The 18,253-nt window shown below is 47.3% G+C and overlaps 1 protein-coding gene across 2 annotated transcripts; it reads right to left on the bottom strand.

Moving 5' to 3' along the window:
- Positions 1-752: 752 nt before the first annotated feature.
- MSX2 (msh homeobox 2) lies at positions 753-7,015 on the bottom strand. 2 transcript variants are annotated; one of them, XM_023218777.2, is made up of 2 exons: positions 6,560-7,015; positions 753-2,492 (listed from the first exon to the last, which is right to left on the bottom strand). In XM_023218777.2, exons 1-2 carry the CDS (start codon positions 6,936-6,938, stop codon positions 2,068-2,070), a joined length of 804 nt encoding a protein of 267 aa, XP_023074545.1. In that variant the 5' UTR covers positions 6,939-7,015; the 3' UTR covers positions 753-2,067. The 2 variants fall into 2 exon arrangements, with proteins under 2 accessions (XP_023074545.1, XP_026312206.1); XM_026456421.2 differs by having other exon boundaries at positions 756-2,492; positions 6,525-7,015.
- Between the last annotated feature and the right edge of the window lie 11,238 nt (positions 7,016-18,253).

The following is an 18,253-nucleotide window of genomic DNA, read 5'->3' on the forward strand; positions in this document are numbered from 1 at the left end:
ATCAGTCACCAGGAACCACTTCAGATTTATTTGTGCGACAGAAAGCTGAGTTTAAGATCCTTCTCAGCGTCCTCCACCCATCATCATTTTATCGTGACGCCTCAAAACCCAAGCCTGACTGCAGTTCGGTATCGTTTCCACTGGGAGAGGGAAGGCTGGGTAGCAAAGGGACTTGAATGAACCACCTTCCCACTTCAAACCGAAGAGTGTTTGCTCGGAGTCCATCTCCTTGGAAGGAGATAGGAATGGTAAACGGAATGCGATTTGACACACTCCTGAAAGGCGAGCGAGCGGGCTTCCATCCCCCAGCCCAGCGAATGCACCTCGTTACCATATCCATTTGCAAATAGCTGTAAGGACCCTTTCCCTCAGTTTTAAGTTTGATGTGTTGGTAGCTGGGAGAATTCAAGTTCAAGATTTTCCCTTGATCATATACAAATGACTTAGATACTGGCTGATCTCTCTGCCCCACTACTTATTTAAAGTTCATCTTTCACTGTACTTTTTCTGAAAAACTCCTCGCAGCAATTCCACCTCTTTTCCATGAGTAACAAGCTGCCAGAGGAAACATTTCAAAGTATTTCAGTAGTTTCAGTTCACTCCCCCGCCACCACCAATCACCCCAACATGGCTGAATCTGGCCACAACTCTTGGTTGATTTACATTAAAATATTAAAAAATACCAGCTCTCCCCTCATCTGGGTAGCGCTTTCGAGCTGAGCCCAGCTGAGAACAGAGAGCACCTCTTAAAATAATTGTGAGTTTGGACAAACTTTACTGCAATAAAACAAATGTTTAATTTAATTCAGAATAAGAGATAACTCTTCAATAAAATATATAAAATTGTACAAGGCACCCTTTCAGAGGGATAAAGGTATACTGGAGGGAGGGGAGAGATGGACAGGAAGGTGAAATACCAGGGAGCTTAATGGGCTGTTGGACAACCCCATTTTCACCAAGTCAAAACATGGCTTTACCTTCTGCCCCCCAACATGTAAAAAAGTATATAAAATTTTCTAGTAAGTTTAGGACATACAACAGGTACACACAGAGAAAGCACAGTTTTTTTTCTTTCGGGATCTACTAATTGTTCAAGAATATTTAGCATATAGGTAATGGTTACAAGATATTCATTTTTTAAGCAGAAAATTACTATACCCCCACCCAAATCACCTTGGCAATCTGTGAGGATGAATGTACCCAGTATTTCTCAGAAACCATCAATTCCTCTCAACAGGCTTTAACATTTTACTCTCCAGTTATCTGAAAGAAAGCTACCGACAGCCTTGAGAAGAATTACGAAGTGTTTCTAATTTTCTACCTCACCTCCAGGCAGTCTCAGGATTCTTCTCATCCCAGGTATTGGTCTTACAAAAATATTCTTAAAAAAGGAAAAAGTTTTAAAATGTGTGTGTGGTGGGGCTGTGGGGGGCAGGGGAGAGGTAGGAACAAATGGAGTATATAAAGAGGTTTCTTTTAATGCAAGTAAAATGCAGAAATATGCGTCCCCTTCACTTTGAATAATCTCTCCGTATCTAATATTTTCTATGTGCATTGTGTCTTTCTAATATTTGTTTTCCATAAGCAGAAGTCAATAATCCCATAAAAATCATTGACTTTAGCACATTTTGCAAATAATGTGTCTCCCTCTTTAAGAAAATACAACAAATGGACTTGCACAGTGTCTTTTGGGAAGGTGACATATAGAAAAAAAGCACATATGTATATAAATTTTGCCTTTTAAAATAATTTGAATTTTTACGTCTGCCGTATAAAAATGTATTATATTTTATTATATATATATATTTATACATAAAAACCATCAGAGCCAATCTTTGTGAAAGGAGAAGGGGACATCTGGAAGATTACACCAAGAAAACAGGGCTTGGTGCCTCCACCTAAAGAACAAATTTCAGCTATGTCGTGTGGCCCTGTCGGCCTAGCCGCTTAGGGTGGTGCACGCAGGGTTAGCAGAGCAGGAGTATTGGCTGGTACTGCGTTCTTGGAGAGGGAGAAGAAACTCTTTGAAACAAGCATCCAACATGGAGTCTATTGATCTGGTCTTCCTTAGGACAGGTGGTACATGCCATATCCCACTGGCGTGGCATACAGTCCCACGGGCGGGATGGGAAGCACAGGTCTATGGAACGGGTAGGATGCTCCATATATGGACGCTGCCTGCAGGGGCGAGCTGATAGGGAAAGGGAGACTGAAGCTGGAAGGCAGCATAGGTTTTGCAGCCATTTTCAGCTTTTCCAGTTCTGCCTCCTGCAGTCTTTTCGCCTTAGCCCTTCGGTTCTGAAACCAGATTTTGACCTGGGTCTCTGTGAGGTTCAGAGAGCTGGAGAACTCTGCACGCTCTGCAATGGAGAGGTACTGTTTCTGGCGGAACTTGCGCTCCAGGGCGAGGAGCTGGGACGTGGTAAAGGGTGTGCGCGGCTTCCGATTGGTCTTGTGTTTCCTCAGGGTGCAGGTGGTAGGGCTCATATGTCCTAGAGAACACAGAGGTGAGCGGATTAGCAACAGAAAGTTACATTAAAATAATAATAATAATCCCATCTCCCCCATCATGTCTCTAGGTTTTTTCCTTTCCGGCCTCCCCTCTCAACTGAAAGTACTTAGCTTTTAAAAAAAAGATATATACATATACATATATACACACACATACATATACATATCTATGTATGGAAAGACATACTTTGTTTCATCTTTGAAAAAGGTACATTTGTCAAAATTATATGTTTCTTGGGGGGAGGGGGACCACATATAAATGGGCAAGTTGCTTCATTTTTTAAAAATGAGCCTTTTAACAGAAAGTTTGGAAATCTAATGGTGTAACTGAACCTTCTATATGGAAAACAAACAGCATTACAGATAATAGAAATAGAACATACAAATGTAAGACAAGGGAATCAAGTGTTTGGTGAGAAATGAAACGCTGTCTCTTCTGAGCATAATTTCTCATCTTTAAAAATGGGAGACCAGGTTCATGATTATCCCAGGCTCCCTCGGATGTGGAGACAATCACATATGGGAAGGAAAATGAAAAAGGTTTTAGCAACTGGGTTAACTGTTTCCCTTGGTCTCCTCTCTGAACCAGAAAAAGTGGACTGCATCAGCATATTTACGAAGGATAATCGAGCAGATAAGGTCTGTGGTAAATTAATAGCATCTTTGAATTTGGGGGCAGTCCCACGCAATAAACAGTCACATAGCTGTCATGGCATCCAGTCCACAGATTATAAAATCTGAACATCATTTTACAGATCTGGATGTGGGATAAGGCTCTTGGCTGGGTGCTTCTGTAATATAAACTTTACTAAGACGAAGGGAAAAATTAGCTAGCCCATAAATGTAAATGTCAGGGGAAATCATGCTGCCTCCGAATTGAGAGCACGTGATGACATCTTAGTCATCCCCTCTACCCATTCTATGGCTTCAGGCAAATGTGTAAATGATTAGTTTGTCACAGGGGAAAAACAAGCAAAATAAAGGTATGCCAACAGCATCCAGACTCCACATTTAAAATGGATTCAATTACAGCAAATCACAGACTGGGACATCCTTGTGATTCCACAGCATCAACTAACTTTGGGCTTGTCTTCCTCAAGGGTGGGTGGGCAGAGGAGGACAGAGCTGTGGCAACAGAATGCTAAACAATTAATTTTCTGCATTTGGCTTTTACGAGCTATGCTAATTTTCCAAATGTGGCCACAGTATTAACTCCAATGTATTCATGGGAGAATGTTGCATTTCTTGTTTAGTTACTTTGGTGGCCCAAGAAAGAGTTTACACTTCATACTTGAGGGTGACACAGCACAAGTCCCAACCCAGCTTCCATTTCCAAAAAGAGATGAATTTGTTCTAGTGTCACATTATTACCCATCACTTTACTGAATCAAAAAGAGATAAGAGGCATTGTAACCAACCAAAGAACAGACATCTGGGAAAGGGAAGGATAAGAAACTACCATAAAAGTCTATACTTTTGCATTTGCTAATCCCTAAGTTACCAGAGAGCTGGGGAGCCAGTTTCTTAATTTACAAATTAACAACACTGTCAGAGACTCTCAAGAGACCTGCAAAATTCTCGCCCTTTCCAAACTAGGCCTGGCTCTCAGGAGGACCCAGGTGTCTCAGCTCAGATACCAAGTTCCCAGTGTGTATACCCTCTTGCTCCTGGGTTCTACGTGGGGTTTTGAAGCACTACGCGCCTGAGCAGGGTAATTCCAGCTGCTCCTTCGGGTTACATTCGAATTATGAAATCCAGGTGACCGGGATCCCACATGTGTATCAAAACCATGAAGCTATGAGGCTTCCTCCCAATGCAACACTCCCCATCCCTCCACCCCCACCTAATTTTAAACCAGCCAGAGGAAGGATGCGATTATATAAGGCAAAACAGCGTTTATCCTACTTCCTCCAAATAACAAAATCAGGCCCGGGCGGGTAGCTCCCTCTCGCCCCAGGCTCCGTCGCCTGGCATTCTCAGGACCCGCTGCTCCGACCACAGGGTTACCGCTGCCACCTCCAGGCCCAAAACACCAACAACTCTTTATGGTGTTTTTTTTACTTTAAGTTCTGGGATACATGTGCAGAATGTGCAGGTTATAAACTCCTTTCTCAGAATTTCTGGTTCTTTTCATGGAAAGGTCACAGCCAGGGCCCAAGGTTGCCTTACCAAGGGCGGGGAAGCTTGAGTACAGGCCAGGGGTGTTTACAGGGGTAGTGGGTCATTGCCTTCCCAGACCCACAGGCCTAAAGGACGGCAGGATTCCTGACCTCTGGACACTACTCCATTTAAGGCCTGTATCATTGGCTGGGCATAGCCGTAGGCTATGTACTCAATGTACTCAATATTTGTTAAACAAATTAAGTATTTTAATTTTCTGAGCCTCTACTTCACTGTCAATAAAGTGGGTAAGTAACACTAATCCCTCAGTGTGGTTCACAGTACTAAAATTTTAAGAGTGCCCAGAGCCCTGTCTGCCACCTGGTAGGTGATCATTAAATGGTCCCAAGCTTTTTTTTTTTTTGGTCAGGCCCAAACTGCTGATTCCTCTCTGAACTTCGCTGAAATGTCCTCATCTGTTAAGAGGCCGGCTGCTGCCCTACAGAGGAGATAAGATAATACGGTGAAAAGTGCTATAAAGCACTATCCAAACTTGAGTTTAAATTCTTTGAGTCCCTTAATCTCCTCGCCCTTTGAATCTTTCAGTTTCTAACAGGGTGGAGAGAGACTGCCAGAGGGGACAGCCACTGACGCCTGGGTATATGGCCTTGTTTTGTTAACAAAATACAGTGCCTCTAGTCTGGAGGGCTGAATGATGTAAATAGTGAAAGGATCTCTCTCAGCTTTGGAGAAAGTCCCTCCACAGCCCCCACCCTCACCTTTCCTTAGGTAGGGGATGGGGTGGAGGGAAATTAGGGGGTAGAAAAACCATAAAGGCCAAGAGATAAAAGTAAAAGAGGCTGTAAAGAATGACGTCTCCAAATTGTAAAGGGACCCAGGGACCAAAAATGGATGCTGAAGCGGAGGAGAAATCTCCGCAGCCTCAGTCGCAGAAGTGGGGTGCAGGTGCGGATTTCTACCTAGTCTCTCTGGGGAGAGGAAGCAAAAGTGGTCAGGGCATATCAAACACAGGAGCAGGGTGTGGACACCAGGTCCCTCCGGCCAATCAGCGCTTGTTGGTAACCTGGGACAAGCAAAGGCCGTCTTCTTTAAAAGCCTTAGCGTCCACGTCTGAAAAATAGGGTAGTCACAAGCCTGGTGCCTACACCTGGGGGTCCTGGAGCGTATCGGGATCTGGTGAGCTAATGAGCATCACTTTATTAACTCTCAAGCCCTGATGAAATGCTGTTAATTATTACTGGGAGCCAAAAGAGCCCGTGCGCTTCTGGCCCCCGCTCCCGGCGAAGCTCAGAACCTTGCCGGAGGGGTGCTGGCTGCGGAGACCACAGGGAGACATTTCCCCCCCGCACCAGACTCTGGTGCCACCATCCCTTCGTGGGATCCGGTTTTGACACCCGCGGGACTCACGAAAGAAAATGGTTTCTACTCAATGTCTGGCTAAGCCCAGTTAGCTCATCTTTTAAATGGGGGCACAACTCTCAGGGTTGAGTTTTGAACCTGTCTCGTTCCTGGCACATCCAAGTGCTCATTGAACATGGATCCATCTCCCTCACTCCCCAGGAAGAGACCCCGGGGAATAGTGAAACAAAAACAAGCCAAGTGGCCAGAGCGCAGGGCCGAGGGCTGTAGAAACGCACCACCAAGCGACCCCGTAAACCCAGCTGGGGTTCGCTCTGGAGTTGAACAATCTGTATGTGGAGGGAGTCTCAGACATACACATCGCGGTTATCTAGAGTGTGTCTTGGATGCGGACGGCGAGCCGAACGCCCCGGGCACCAAGGGGTCCAGAGGCCCTGGGCTTGCTTTCCCGGGAGTGTAGCGCACGCAGAAGGGTCTCTGTACCCCCAGCCTGGAACACCCGTCCCCCCATTCCCTCCAGTACCCCGAACCACCTCCTACTCCTGCCCTGGCCCAAGCGCGCACTCACTTGGTGGCGGCGAATATCGGCCGGGTTCCTGTATCCACGCCGCTCCATCTTCTGAGTTTTCCGACTTGACCGAGGCGGTCTCGAAGGGCTTCACCAGCGGCCCGGGACTGTGCGCTTCCCGAGCGCCGTGTCCCGGCAGCAGCAGTGGCCGCAGGGTGGCCCCGGCCGAGGCGCTTTCGGCCGGCAGCGGGGACGCCTCCTTGGGCGGCTTCTTGTCGGACATGAGCGCCTCCACGCTGAAGGGCAGGCTGGAGACCTTGACGCGGCGCTCCTCCGCGGCCCCCTCGGCGCCCCCAGGCCCCGGGCCTGGCCCGGCCACCACCGCTGGGCCCTCCTCGTCGGGCGAAAACAGGTCACTGCCTTTGGACGGAGAAGCCATGACTCCTCTGCCCTACGTAGCTCCCGACGTGCGACTCCGCTGGCAACCCGGCAGCGGCGACTCAAACTTTTTCGCTGGGGAGACGGGAGGGGCGCGCTGGGAGCCGAGCCTTTCCTCGGAGGGGAAGTGGGAGACGCGCGCCGCCAATCCGCGCCGGGCCTGGCGCTGACGCCAGAGACGCTCGCCCCTGATTGGCTCTTCCCGAAGGGGCTGGGGCCCCCTTCTTTTTTTTTTTTTTTTTTTTTTTTTTCTTTTTGAAATAAATTAGGAGTTAATTACAGGAGCAGTCAGCAGAGTTGTTATTAGGCGATCCCTGAAGGGTTATAATCACGCCGAAACTGAAAAGCCCGAGACCTAATTAAGAGCGATTATTTAAAGAGGAAGTTCGCCGAGTCCCATTTCTTCTCTCTTCTGACCCTTCTTTAAAAGGGACCCTGCTCCCATCCTACTCTCCCTCTACCGCCAGAATACGTCAAAGATCCGCAAACGGCATTGCAGAAACATTTATGAAGCCCCTACTATGCGTCAAAAGTGGCTTACTTTACAATTCCAGAGAGTCAGTGCTGAAATTCACAGACCCATATCCCTGTGAAAAAAAATGTATACACTTAGTAGAGTACTTCGCCACCAGCCAGCGCTCAAAAGCGTCAGCTGTCATTATTATAGCGCATTCTCCTGGAAAAGAGAGGCCTGAAGGAGTCCGAGAAGTATTCAGGGGTACCCTCTCCCAAAGGGTTCGGAGTGGAGAATTTAAATAAGTTGTCCCCATTTCTCTCACTAGAAAACAAGTCCAGCGCACTTTTAGAAAGTTGAAATCTCTGTGCTTGTCTCCTGAATCTCCTTTCTGAGCGAGATCCGGATCCGACCTTTTTCTCAAGACAGTGCAAATGTGCATTCGTGAGTTTGTTTGAGCCTGTGTTTGTCCTGCGTGTTTAAATGCCAGTGTTTGCCTCGGAGGGTAAATGGGCGGGCGGGGGGAGGGGGGGGAAGTCGCCAATATCTAGTGCCTCCTTCCCGTTTGCAAGTCTCAGAAATATCGGCTTCCAAGTTTGCAAACCCCAGGCCTACGTACCATTTTGAGAAGTATACTTTTATTCATGGCACCTGGTTTTTTAAATAAAAACATAGATGTCTCCACCCCACCCCAAATTATACCCTCGGTAATTCCTTTCCAAAGCCTCAGTGATGACTGTCTCAGCCTGGGGAAGGTGAGAGCGAACTTCGAGGATTAGAGGCCTCGGATCTCTCTGCTGGTCCTCAAAATGCCTGGCCTAGAAGGATAGCTTCAAACGACTCTTTTCAGGCTGCGGCTGTCTTTTCCTATATCTGAACGATTATCCTGCGACTGACGAGGTAAATAGGAAGTCATCCAGCTCAGGACCTCGCCTACAGCAGATGCTTGCTAAACATTCCCTAGAGCACTGGAAGGAAGAGACATTGTTTTTAATTATTTAAATGACCAAGTCTTGGAGGCTACCTCCCAGTTCAGGAGTATTAGAAACTTGACCCCTAGACCTACGGACCCTTAAACTCTTCCCAATGTACTTCTCTGAGGCACTGTTTCCTTCACCCCAAACCTTTCCCTGAAGTGAAACTGTGCTGGCCCCGAGAGAACTGGAAAAAAAGTATTATCTGAATCTTACAGGATAAAAACAGTCTGCACAGGCCAGTTAATTCAGTTTGATTAAAGATGGTCCTGAAAAAGTAAAAGAGTAAGTCCTAAACACAGTCTTCTAAAACTTGAGTTTCTCTCCCACTATAAAGAATATGCACATTTCTTCTTAATCAACTGGAGGCTCAGAAAATTAAAAAAAAAAAAAATATGAAAACTATCTGGAGCTGTATGCGTTTTCCCCTTGAGTCATACCTGGTAATAGTTGGCTTGATATGCATCTCAAATACAGTACAGGTAAATCCAGATCAACTTCTGTACCTTCTAGATGTACAAGGCAAGGTGCAGGCTATATATTTTGGAAGCAAATCTGAAATTCGTTTAGCCCTCAGCTGCCAAAGTGTACAAAAGGGTTCAACTTTCAGTTAGGCTGAACGCAGCCAATGTTTTATAATTATTCCTGAAAACTCCCTGTTAATATCTGTCAGCCATAGGGCACACAGGCTCATTCCTGAGAAATTCGAAACAAAAATCAATACCACTGGAACTCCTTTGTTTTAATGAACTTATCTGGGAAAGGAAAAGCCAGGTCCCCTTTACTTCTCCGGAATACTGAAGTCCAGGCAGAGATAAATAAATTATAAAGCCAGGAATAGGAAAACACAGATTAAAAAAAATTACTGGTGTTCGAAATCAGAGTGCCAAGCTCTGACCATGAATAGGAAAGATGCTGAGAGAGGAACCAGCCTGCCCTGGGGTCTTTGCCAGTTCCCTCCCCAGCTCTCTACTGAGGTGGAGACAAATCGGGAAAGGGGCTCACTTCTGCTGGGAAAAGGCTGGAACCGCAACACAACGCTAGCCCTTTATGGAAAGCCCCAAGTCTGCATTTAATCCAACTTTGGCTGCGTTTTCAGAACGTTTTATTCACCTTTTCCTGGCGGAGTGACCTTGAGCACTCCAAATTGCTTCCTCCAGCCAGCATTTTTTTTTATCTCCAAAATAAGAGATAATAATCCTTACCTGAGATGACTCTGGTGGTGATTAAATTCAATAGGCTACCTAAAGTAACTAGAAGGCATAGGAGGTCCAGTTTAAAAACATTATTGTATATCAAAAGCAATCACAATGTATCGAATGCTTTCTCCCTGCCAAGTATCGAAACATAAGGTGCATCCCAGACCATACGGTAGGTTCTTTGTAAAATTTCCGGGGCTGAGAATTTGGCTCGGTGTGAGAAGTGTCCTGGTTTGGGGACAGTGATCTAGTGGAAGACTGGCTTTGTTACGTAGGAGGCACTCAGTAAACGTTAGTTCCCAGGGATCTATGCGTAGTTGCAATATTTGCTAGCAAAAAAGAGGGGTTCCAAGTGGAACTCATTCACCAGGAAGCGTCAACTCTCAAGGATGCTTTAGTGCCTGGACCTATCCAAGATCTTATTTGTTTCTTCCAACACACCGCTTCTAGCAGATTATTTTCCCCATTTCACAGATGAAAGCCTAAGGCTGGGAAGCGTTAATACTCTGCCCACGGTGGCGCAGGTAGAAGTGGGAGACCCGGGAATCCCCCCGCGCGGCTGAGGCCTCTGAGCGCAGATCCTCAGGCCTGCACCTTCCCGCGCTCCCCGGGGCGTGTTACACCGGCCAGGCCCCTTCTTGAAGCAACTGCGTACGCGCGCCGCGAGTCCCAGGGAGAAAACACTGCTTGCAAACTGTGGAGCGCTGCGCGCAGACCGCAGCGTTTGTAACCCCGAGGGCCGAACGCTGGATCCCAGCGGCTAGAAGGGGGTGGGGGAGGGGCAGCGAAGGGGGCTGTAGACGGGCCTGGGCTTCGGGCAGGCGCCAGGCGCGGGGAGATGAAAGGCGGGCTCCGGGGGAAGGGGCTGCGCCGGGTGACCGGCTCCAGCCGCGCCGGGCGCCCCGCCCCCGCCCTGCCCCGCCCCCGCTGCCCGGGGCAGAGGCGGCTGCCCGCGCCGGAGCCGCGTTAATTGCTCTCGGCCCCAGCACTCAGCCTGCGCGGAGCCGGGACAACCTCGCTCCAGGAGGAATGACAATTCGCCCTAATGGGACAACCTCGCTCCCAGAGGAGTGACAATTCCTCCTAATGGGCGCTCGTTAGCGGCCTATTCTACTGAGCCCGGGTATCAGAAGCGGGCAGACCCGCGGGCGCCAACATCCGCCAGGAATTCCACAACACCGCTCACCCACCCCCCAAGACATTCGCTGTGTGACTTCGGGCAAAAGGCTGCTCCTCTCTGAGCTCATTTTTCTTACTGGTGTTTGCGGAGTGGGAATGGGGACGGTTCGGTCCCCTGGTGTCTAGAGAGATCACTTTCCGAGTTACACAGCCCAGGAACTCGGGTAGACAGGTATTCAGGGTCACAGCTGGAGGTTTTGGGGGTACAAACGTTTTGCTTGCGAAGCTCTGCAAGTCCAAGCTGGTTCTTTACTGTTCTCCTGTTCCCACTCCCTAAGGTCCGGAATCGGAACTGAACCCGGGTTTGAGCCGGGACTGGAGAGAAGGAGCCTTTGCCAAAAGCACGATGCAGATTACTGAAGGCCCCCTAAAGCCCGAGCTTTCTCTCCATTCCACAGATGAAGTCGTCCAGGCGCAGAGAGGGGAGAGGTTGGCCCGACTTCAGCTGTGGTAAAACCTCATTCAACATCGTGCCCCTGGAAGAAGACCACCACAAGGATGGGGGCGGGGGAAGTAGTGGTAAAACAAGCTGCATCTCCTTGCAGGTCCCACAGCCTGGAGAGGGGATGGCGAGTTCTTGGGGACATCTAGTTCTAGAGGCAGCAGGTGTGAGGGGAGGAGCTGTGGGTCGGCCTTCTGTAGTTCTATATTCAAATCCAGGCCCTATTACTCACCGTTTTCCACCGTCACCTTGCTAGGTCTTGGTTTCGCCTTTCAGAAAATGGACATACTAATGCCCAGTCCACGGTGTTGCTAGTGAGAACTAGGTGACAAGCCTCACAAAATACCGAGAGGCGCTGAGTGTGCTGGAAGCAGGCACTGACCCAGGAGACAGCTCTGCCTCGCATCTCCTAGAGCTGAAGCGGCTTCAAGTAAGGTTGAACCATGTATTCCTGTGAGACTGGATAAATCACTTCACCTTTCTGCACTGTAGATTCCGCATCTGTCACATGAGAGTGCCTAGTATTTAGTAAATGTTGGATATCATCATTTCTTAAGTCATTATCAATGGTACTTTTTACCTCCCTCTCCAATGGATCTTTCTGGGCATCGTGCACATTTGAAATCGAATGATCCAATATTGGATGATTCGAGGCATGGAACTCATTGAATGATTGGAGGCATGGAACTTTCTGGAGCCTTTTTTTTTTTCTTCTTCTTCTGTAAAATGGGAATAACCACCTACCTTTTGGGAAGGAAGCAGATTGGCAGATCTGTCTAGTGAGAGGTGGAGATTAAGGGAAGAAGAAACTTTAGGTTTAGACAAACAGCAGGGAGTATCTCCTGTCTCCCAAGCCCTGGGCACAGCTCACTGGCCTCTTCCCAACCCCTGCATGATTGGAGGGAAGTTCCCACGAGCAGGGCCCAGGCTGATTTGTCTGCAGAGAAACACGCAAAGGGCTCCCTGGAAGAGGTAGTTCCAGGAAGCTGTGTGGCTGCAGCCCTAGGGAACCAGCCCGGTCATCCAGGAGAACACCCAGGGGATCTTGCCCTGCCATTCACAAATCTCTACCCTCCCCCACCCCCTTCAGTTTACCCATCTGTAAAACCAGAATAACCACCCATACAGGGCTGAGCAGAGGTGAGGTTTTAATCAAGGTTCAATAACTCTCTCCCACTTATTCCTCAAGCAACCCTGTGACGTACGGGCCCTATTCCTCCTGAAGGAAGAAAGAACTGAAGCTTAAGGCTTGATAAGGTTTTTTCTTTTTTTTTTTTTTTTTTGAGACGGAGTCTCGCTCTGTCACCCAGGCTGGAGTTCAGTGGCCGGATCTCAGCTCACTGCAAGCTCCGCCTCCCGAGTTTGCGCCATTCTCCTGCCTCAGCCTCACGAGTAGCTGGGACTACAGGCGCCCGCCACCTCGCCCGGCTAGTTTTTTGCATTTTTTAGTAGAGGCGGGGTTTCACTGTGTTAGCCAGGATGGTCTCGATCTCCTGACCTCGTGATCCGCCCGTCTCGGCCTCCCAAAGTGCTGGGATTACAGGCTTGAGCCACCGCGCCCGGCCGATAAGGTTTTTTCACAACTAGAAAATACCTGGCAAAGATGCAAATCAGGATTTGGCTGATTCTAAAATTTATGTATTTTGCCTGCAGCAGAGGTTGCTGTAAATGTGAGAGGGGAGGCATCTGGAATTACTCACAGCAACGAAGTATCTACTATTTCCATTTTCTTCCAACTTGACAGATGGGCTGTTGAGTCTAGGTTGGGCTCAGTCACCAGCACAGACACACATGAAAATTGCTCTCGGTCCCGCCACTCCGGATTATGGCAAAGGGTACCCTGGATTATGGATTCCCAAATAATTAAACAGAAATCTCAAGTCTATCTTGCTTGGTGGCTTCCAAGTTATTTCAGCTTCAAAATGCAGCAGACTACACGTGGGCAAGATGGGAAAAGGAACTTTGAGGGGTTACTTAATAGGCATAATTATATTTTTTAATTAAGGCAGGTAATCTCTTCCAGTTGCTCCACCCCCTTCCCCCAGTTGCCTGGTGGGGAATAAGCAGGGTTTGCTTTATTTGGAGGATAAAGACAATTAGAAGCAATTATTCTAAGTGTTGTTAGTCATTTTCGGGTGAGGAGTTGGGGTGTTAGAGCTGGGCCCCAGGCTTGTGCCAGCCTTCGGAGGGAGCGGCTGGTCATCACTGGCAGGAAGAGCCTTGCCTTGGTAATCAGAAAACTGTGCATCTTAGCTTTACTCATTGCAACGCTTTCACATCCAAAACCTCACTTGTTACTGGGAGTGTGAATCCCCTCTCCTCCTCCCTTTCTGCCTCCACCCCTTCCTGTCTATCACCCCATTTCACTGCCTGAGATGAAATGTAGGTCTGAAAGGGTAGGCCACTTGCCAGAGGTCACAGAGGGAGTAGGTAGGAAAATGCATCGCACTGCTTAGATTTAGCCAGGAAATGCTCTGAGCCTTGCAGGGCCCCACTAGGTGTGGAAACCATGCCTATTTGGGGGCCCCCAGGATTTGTCATGCATTCACAGCACTGTGTCCAGTGCCCAGAAGAGCCTTTGGCATGGTGAGGGGCTCAATAAATATTTGTTGAATAAATGAATAAATCCAGGTGGTGGTGGAGACTGCAGGGGTGACTCACTGAAAGGTTACCTTCCCCAGTGACTCCGGAATGAACTGTGAGTTAGGAGGACTGCTCTCACAATTGTAACTAATGCTGAACTGGATTCTTGCAGGCAGGGGCAGAATTTTAACCTGTCCACTGGGAAAACTGAGTGTTCATTCCATCCCAGACCCAGAAAGTCACTAGACTTGGCAATTAATTGTCACATTTCCCTATAAAGAGTTACTCATTTCACAAATGGGAAGAGTTGGGGAGGTTGTGCTTGCCCAAGGTTTTGTAGCATCTTAAGTGTTTCAGTCAGCATGTGACCCCAGGGGTATCTGACTCCAGACCCCTAACTGATATATCATCCCTCAGATTGAATTTCTCTAATCCCTGGCTAAAGTTAGCCAGAGCCAGGCTGGGCACAATGGCTCACGCCTGAATCCCCGCATTTTGGGAAACTGAGGCGGGTGGATAACCTGAGGTTAAGAGTTCAAGATCAGCCTGGCCAACATGGTGAAAACCCATCTCTACCAAAAATACCAAAAATTAGCTGGGCGTGGTGGCAGATTCCTGTAATCCCAGCTACTTGGGAGGCTGAGGCAGGAGAATCACTTGAACCTGGGAGGTGGAAGTTGCAGTTAACCGAGATCGCACCATTGCACTCCAGCCCGGCAACAAGGTCTCAAAATAATAATACTAATACTACTACTACTAATAATAATAAAATAAAATCAGCCAGAGAAACTCGACATCATGCTGTTATCTTTGCCCATTTGCTTTAGTAATATCTTGATCTTTCTACATGAAGGTGTGTTTCTACAATGGAAAAAAAGAGACCCAAATGTATTTAGGAAAATATTAAACTGATAGTTTTACGTTGCTCATTCCCCCTAATAATAGCGGTTGATGCTTTTTGAGCACTTACTATGTGCCATGCACTGTTCTAGGCACACGACAGGCACCAATTCATTTACTTCTCACAAGCCTGTTGGTAGATGCTATCAGTATTTTCATTTATTGAAAGGTTTGATTCTCAGACATGAAAAAGCAAGATATGTATAATTTATCTTTTTAATTCTGTGTTTGTTAAGATGTCATTCCCTTATCTTCTACCCACCCTCCAACCCTAAGAAAGAATAGTCACCACCGTTTAAATAGGAAAAAGAAATTAGAGGTATGGGTGGAATTTTTTGCAAAAGGCATTGTAATATCTTCACAATTTTATGAGATCCACAAACTTTAAATATAGTTAAGCCTTCCTCATCACGATAATCCTATCCATAAATGGAATACCCCATATGTATTATAGCTTGATAAAACTGGGACTTTTTCTCTTTGCCACCTTTCCACAGCTTATGACTTTTGCCAGTGAATTTGCAAGTCTTTGTGCGGAAGGTGGGAAAGTGAAGGGAAAAGACCTAGACACACCCCCCCCCCCCCCCCCACCCCCGCTACCAAGAAGGAAGAGTTCTGATGTCTACATGTCACTCTCGCTGGTTGACTTTGAAAAGATCTTCCTGCTCTCTGGGCTCCTCATCCCTGTCACCAGCAAAAGGAGGGGGTTTAGTTGCATTCCAAGTCTGCTCTGGATCTATAGTTGTTCTATGATAAAAAGAAGTGAGTGAAAAATTCAGTTCCTTGTTCCTGTCTACCACCAGGCTGACTGAAGTTTCCAGCTGGATGGAAGGATCATAGGAGTCAGGCTGGGTAGGTTGGATCCCAATTTTTATTCTGTGTCCAGCATGTCTTGGGACAAGTCCTCCTCCTTCTCTGAGTGGGACTTCATTCTCTGCATCAGAAAATGGGGACCACTAATCCCTATTTCAGGGGTTGAGGAGCCATGGGATCATGGCTATAAAATGCAAGGAACACAATTTCTTCTGTTTCCTGTTGCAGGTCTTCCATTCATGAAAGGAGGAAAGTTTTTGGCTCAGCAGATGGGAAGACTGGGAGGAAACCAGATGGATCACTGCTAATGACACATTTACTGCTAACACTGTTGGTGTGGACAACTGCAAAGAGGCTTATGAAAATTACACTGCTAAAAACCCTCAGGGCCTTTGGGGCAGCACAAGAAAGCTGTGTGCCCAAGTGGTGGCACCAGCTTTTCCCAGAGAAATGATTTTGGAGAATCTCTGGACAGGATAGGATATGAAGTAACATCTAAGTATGTGACAAAGAAGTGATTTCATTTTCAATGATGTCTGTTAATCCTTCCACTTTACTCAGGAAACTGTGGCTTTTTTTGTTTGTTTGTTTTTTGTTTTTTGTTTTTGAGATGGAGTTGTACTCTTGTTGCCTAGGCTGGAGTGCAGTGGTGTGATGTTGGCTCACTGCAACCTCTACCTCCCGGGTTCAAGTGATTCTCCTGCCTCAGCCTCCTGAGTAGCTGGGATTACAGGCACCTGCCACCATGCCCAGCTAATGTTTTGTATTTTTAGTAGAGATGGGGTTTCTCTGTGCTGGCCAGGCTGGTCACGAACTGCTGACCTCAGGTGATCCACCCACCTTGGCCTCCCAAACTGTTGGGATTACAGGTGTGAGCCACCGCGCCCGGCCAGGAGACTGTCTTAGTCCAGCTTTAACACCACGATAATGATCACCAATGTCCCTGGGGACAAAACACCAGGTTTCAACCTTCAGGAGACCACAGCATCAAGCCAGAAAATAACAACACAGTGTTGCTTTTGCTCTACTTATTTTCGGAGTTAACCCAGCTGAGGTTGATAAGTAAATACTGTGACATAAATTTCACTTTACAAATTATTTTTTAGTGTTAAAGTTAGAATTTATTTTAAGTTAAATATTAATTAAATAACAGCACTGTTGGTACTGGGATACAGCCAACAATCATAACGATTGTTCGGCGGAACAATAGTGTGGGTGGATGCCTGAAATTGGGGTTAACACTGATTTACAGGAGAGAACACTGCATTTCCAACAGCACAAAATCTGGATGGAATCCTGCCCCACCTCCTTCCAGCTGGGTGGCCTTGGGCAAGTTACTTCCCCTCTCTGAATCTTGGGTCCCTTATCTGTAAAACTATGAGAGTTGTGATCATTCTGACCTCCCAGGTTTGCAGGAAGAATTTACTGTGGAGATAATAGAAGACCACATTATTATTATGATGACAGAGATAATAGAGGCCTCCACATTTTCCTGGATGTTTGGAGTTGTTAGTATCATTAGTAAACAGTGAATAGGTGAATTTGGTCAAAACACAAACTTATTTACTCTGAACCTGGTTATCTACTAGCTGAGTAGTGATTGCAAAAGAGGGAAGAATTCTTTGAAAGCCGAGTTCTGTTTAAACATCACTGTATCCTTTGTTGCACTGGCTCATCTTTAGTGCCTGGATGTGGAAACTGCCATCTCCCTAGCAGGCATTTTTACAGTATCCACAGAATATCTATACTGTGGTCAAAATTAGGATACACCCAAGTTGCAGGCCAGGTACGGTGGCTCACACCTGTAATCCCAGCACTTTGGGAGGCAGCAGTACCACTTGAGGCCAGGACTTCATTGAGACCAGCCTGATCAATACAGCAAGACCTCCTCTCTACAAAAAAACGAAACAATTAGCCAGGCACAGTGGCAAGCACCTGTGATCCCAGAACTTTGGGGGCTGAGGTGAAAAGATCTCTTGAGCCCAGGAGTTTGAAGCTACAGTGAGCTATCATTGCACCACTGCCCTCCAGCCTGGGCAACAGAGTGAGACCTTGTCTCTAAAAACAAAAACAAAAACAACCCTCCCCCCTCACCCAATGAACATAGGCTGGTTGCAGTAGCTCATACCTGTAATCCCAGCACTTTGGGAAGCAGAGGTGGGTGGATCACTTGAGGCCAGCAGTTCAAGACCAGCCTGGGCAACATGGCGAAAACCCATCTTTACAAAAAACACAAAAACTAGCTGGGCGTGATGGCTAGTGGGAGACCAGCCTGGGCAACAGCATGCCGGTAGTCCCAGTGACTCGAGAGGCTGAGGCACGAAAATTGCTTGAACCCCGGAGGCGAAGGCTGCAGTGAGCCTAGATAGTGCCACTGCACTCCAGCCTGGGTGACAGAGTGAGACTCTGTCTCTAAAACAAGCAAACAAAAAACCAAAAGACAATACCTGTAAGTGGCAAACAAGACGGAAAAAGGTTTTCACTTGTCCTTGTCATAGATGATTAAACGCATTGCCTGGTGTGCCCTTTTTTTCCCTTTCTTTCATCCTTCTGGCTGTTTCCTGCATTTCTTCCCTTCTTCCTTCAGTATCTGTGTGCTGGCTGGCGCTAAACCTGGAACGCAAACACTACCCAGGCAGGTTCTTGCCCTCAACAATCTCCCACTCCAGCGGAAAGAGAGATCTACCAAATACCCGGTTACCCAATACTGATGAAGCCAGGCTTATCTTACTGAATTTCTTTCTTTCACTGTCACTGTGTTGGCCTGAAGAC

This window comes from Piliocolobus tephrosceles, chromosome 4 (genome assembly GCF_002776525.5).
Source record: "Piliocolobus tephrosceles isolate RC106 chromosome 4, ASM277652v3, whole genome shotgun sequence".
Taxonomy (NCBI): domain Eukaryota; kingdom Metazoa; phylum Chordata; class Mammalia; order Primates; family Cercopithecidae; genus Piliocolobus; species Piliocolobus tephrosceles.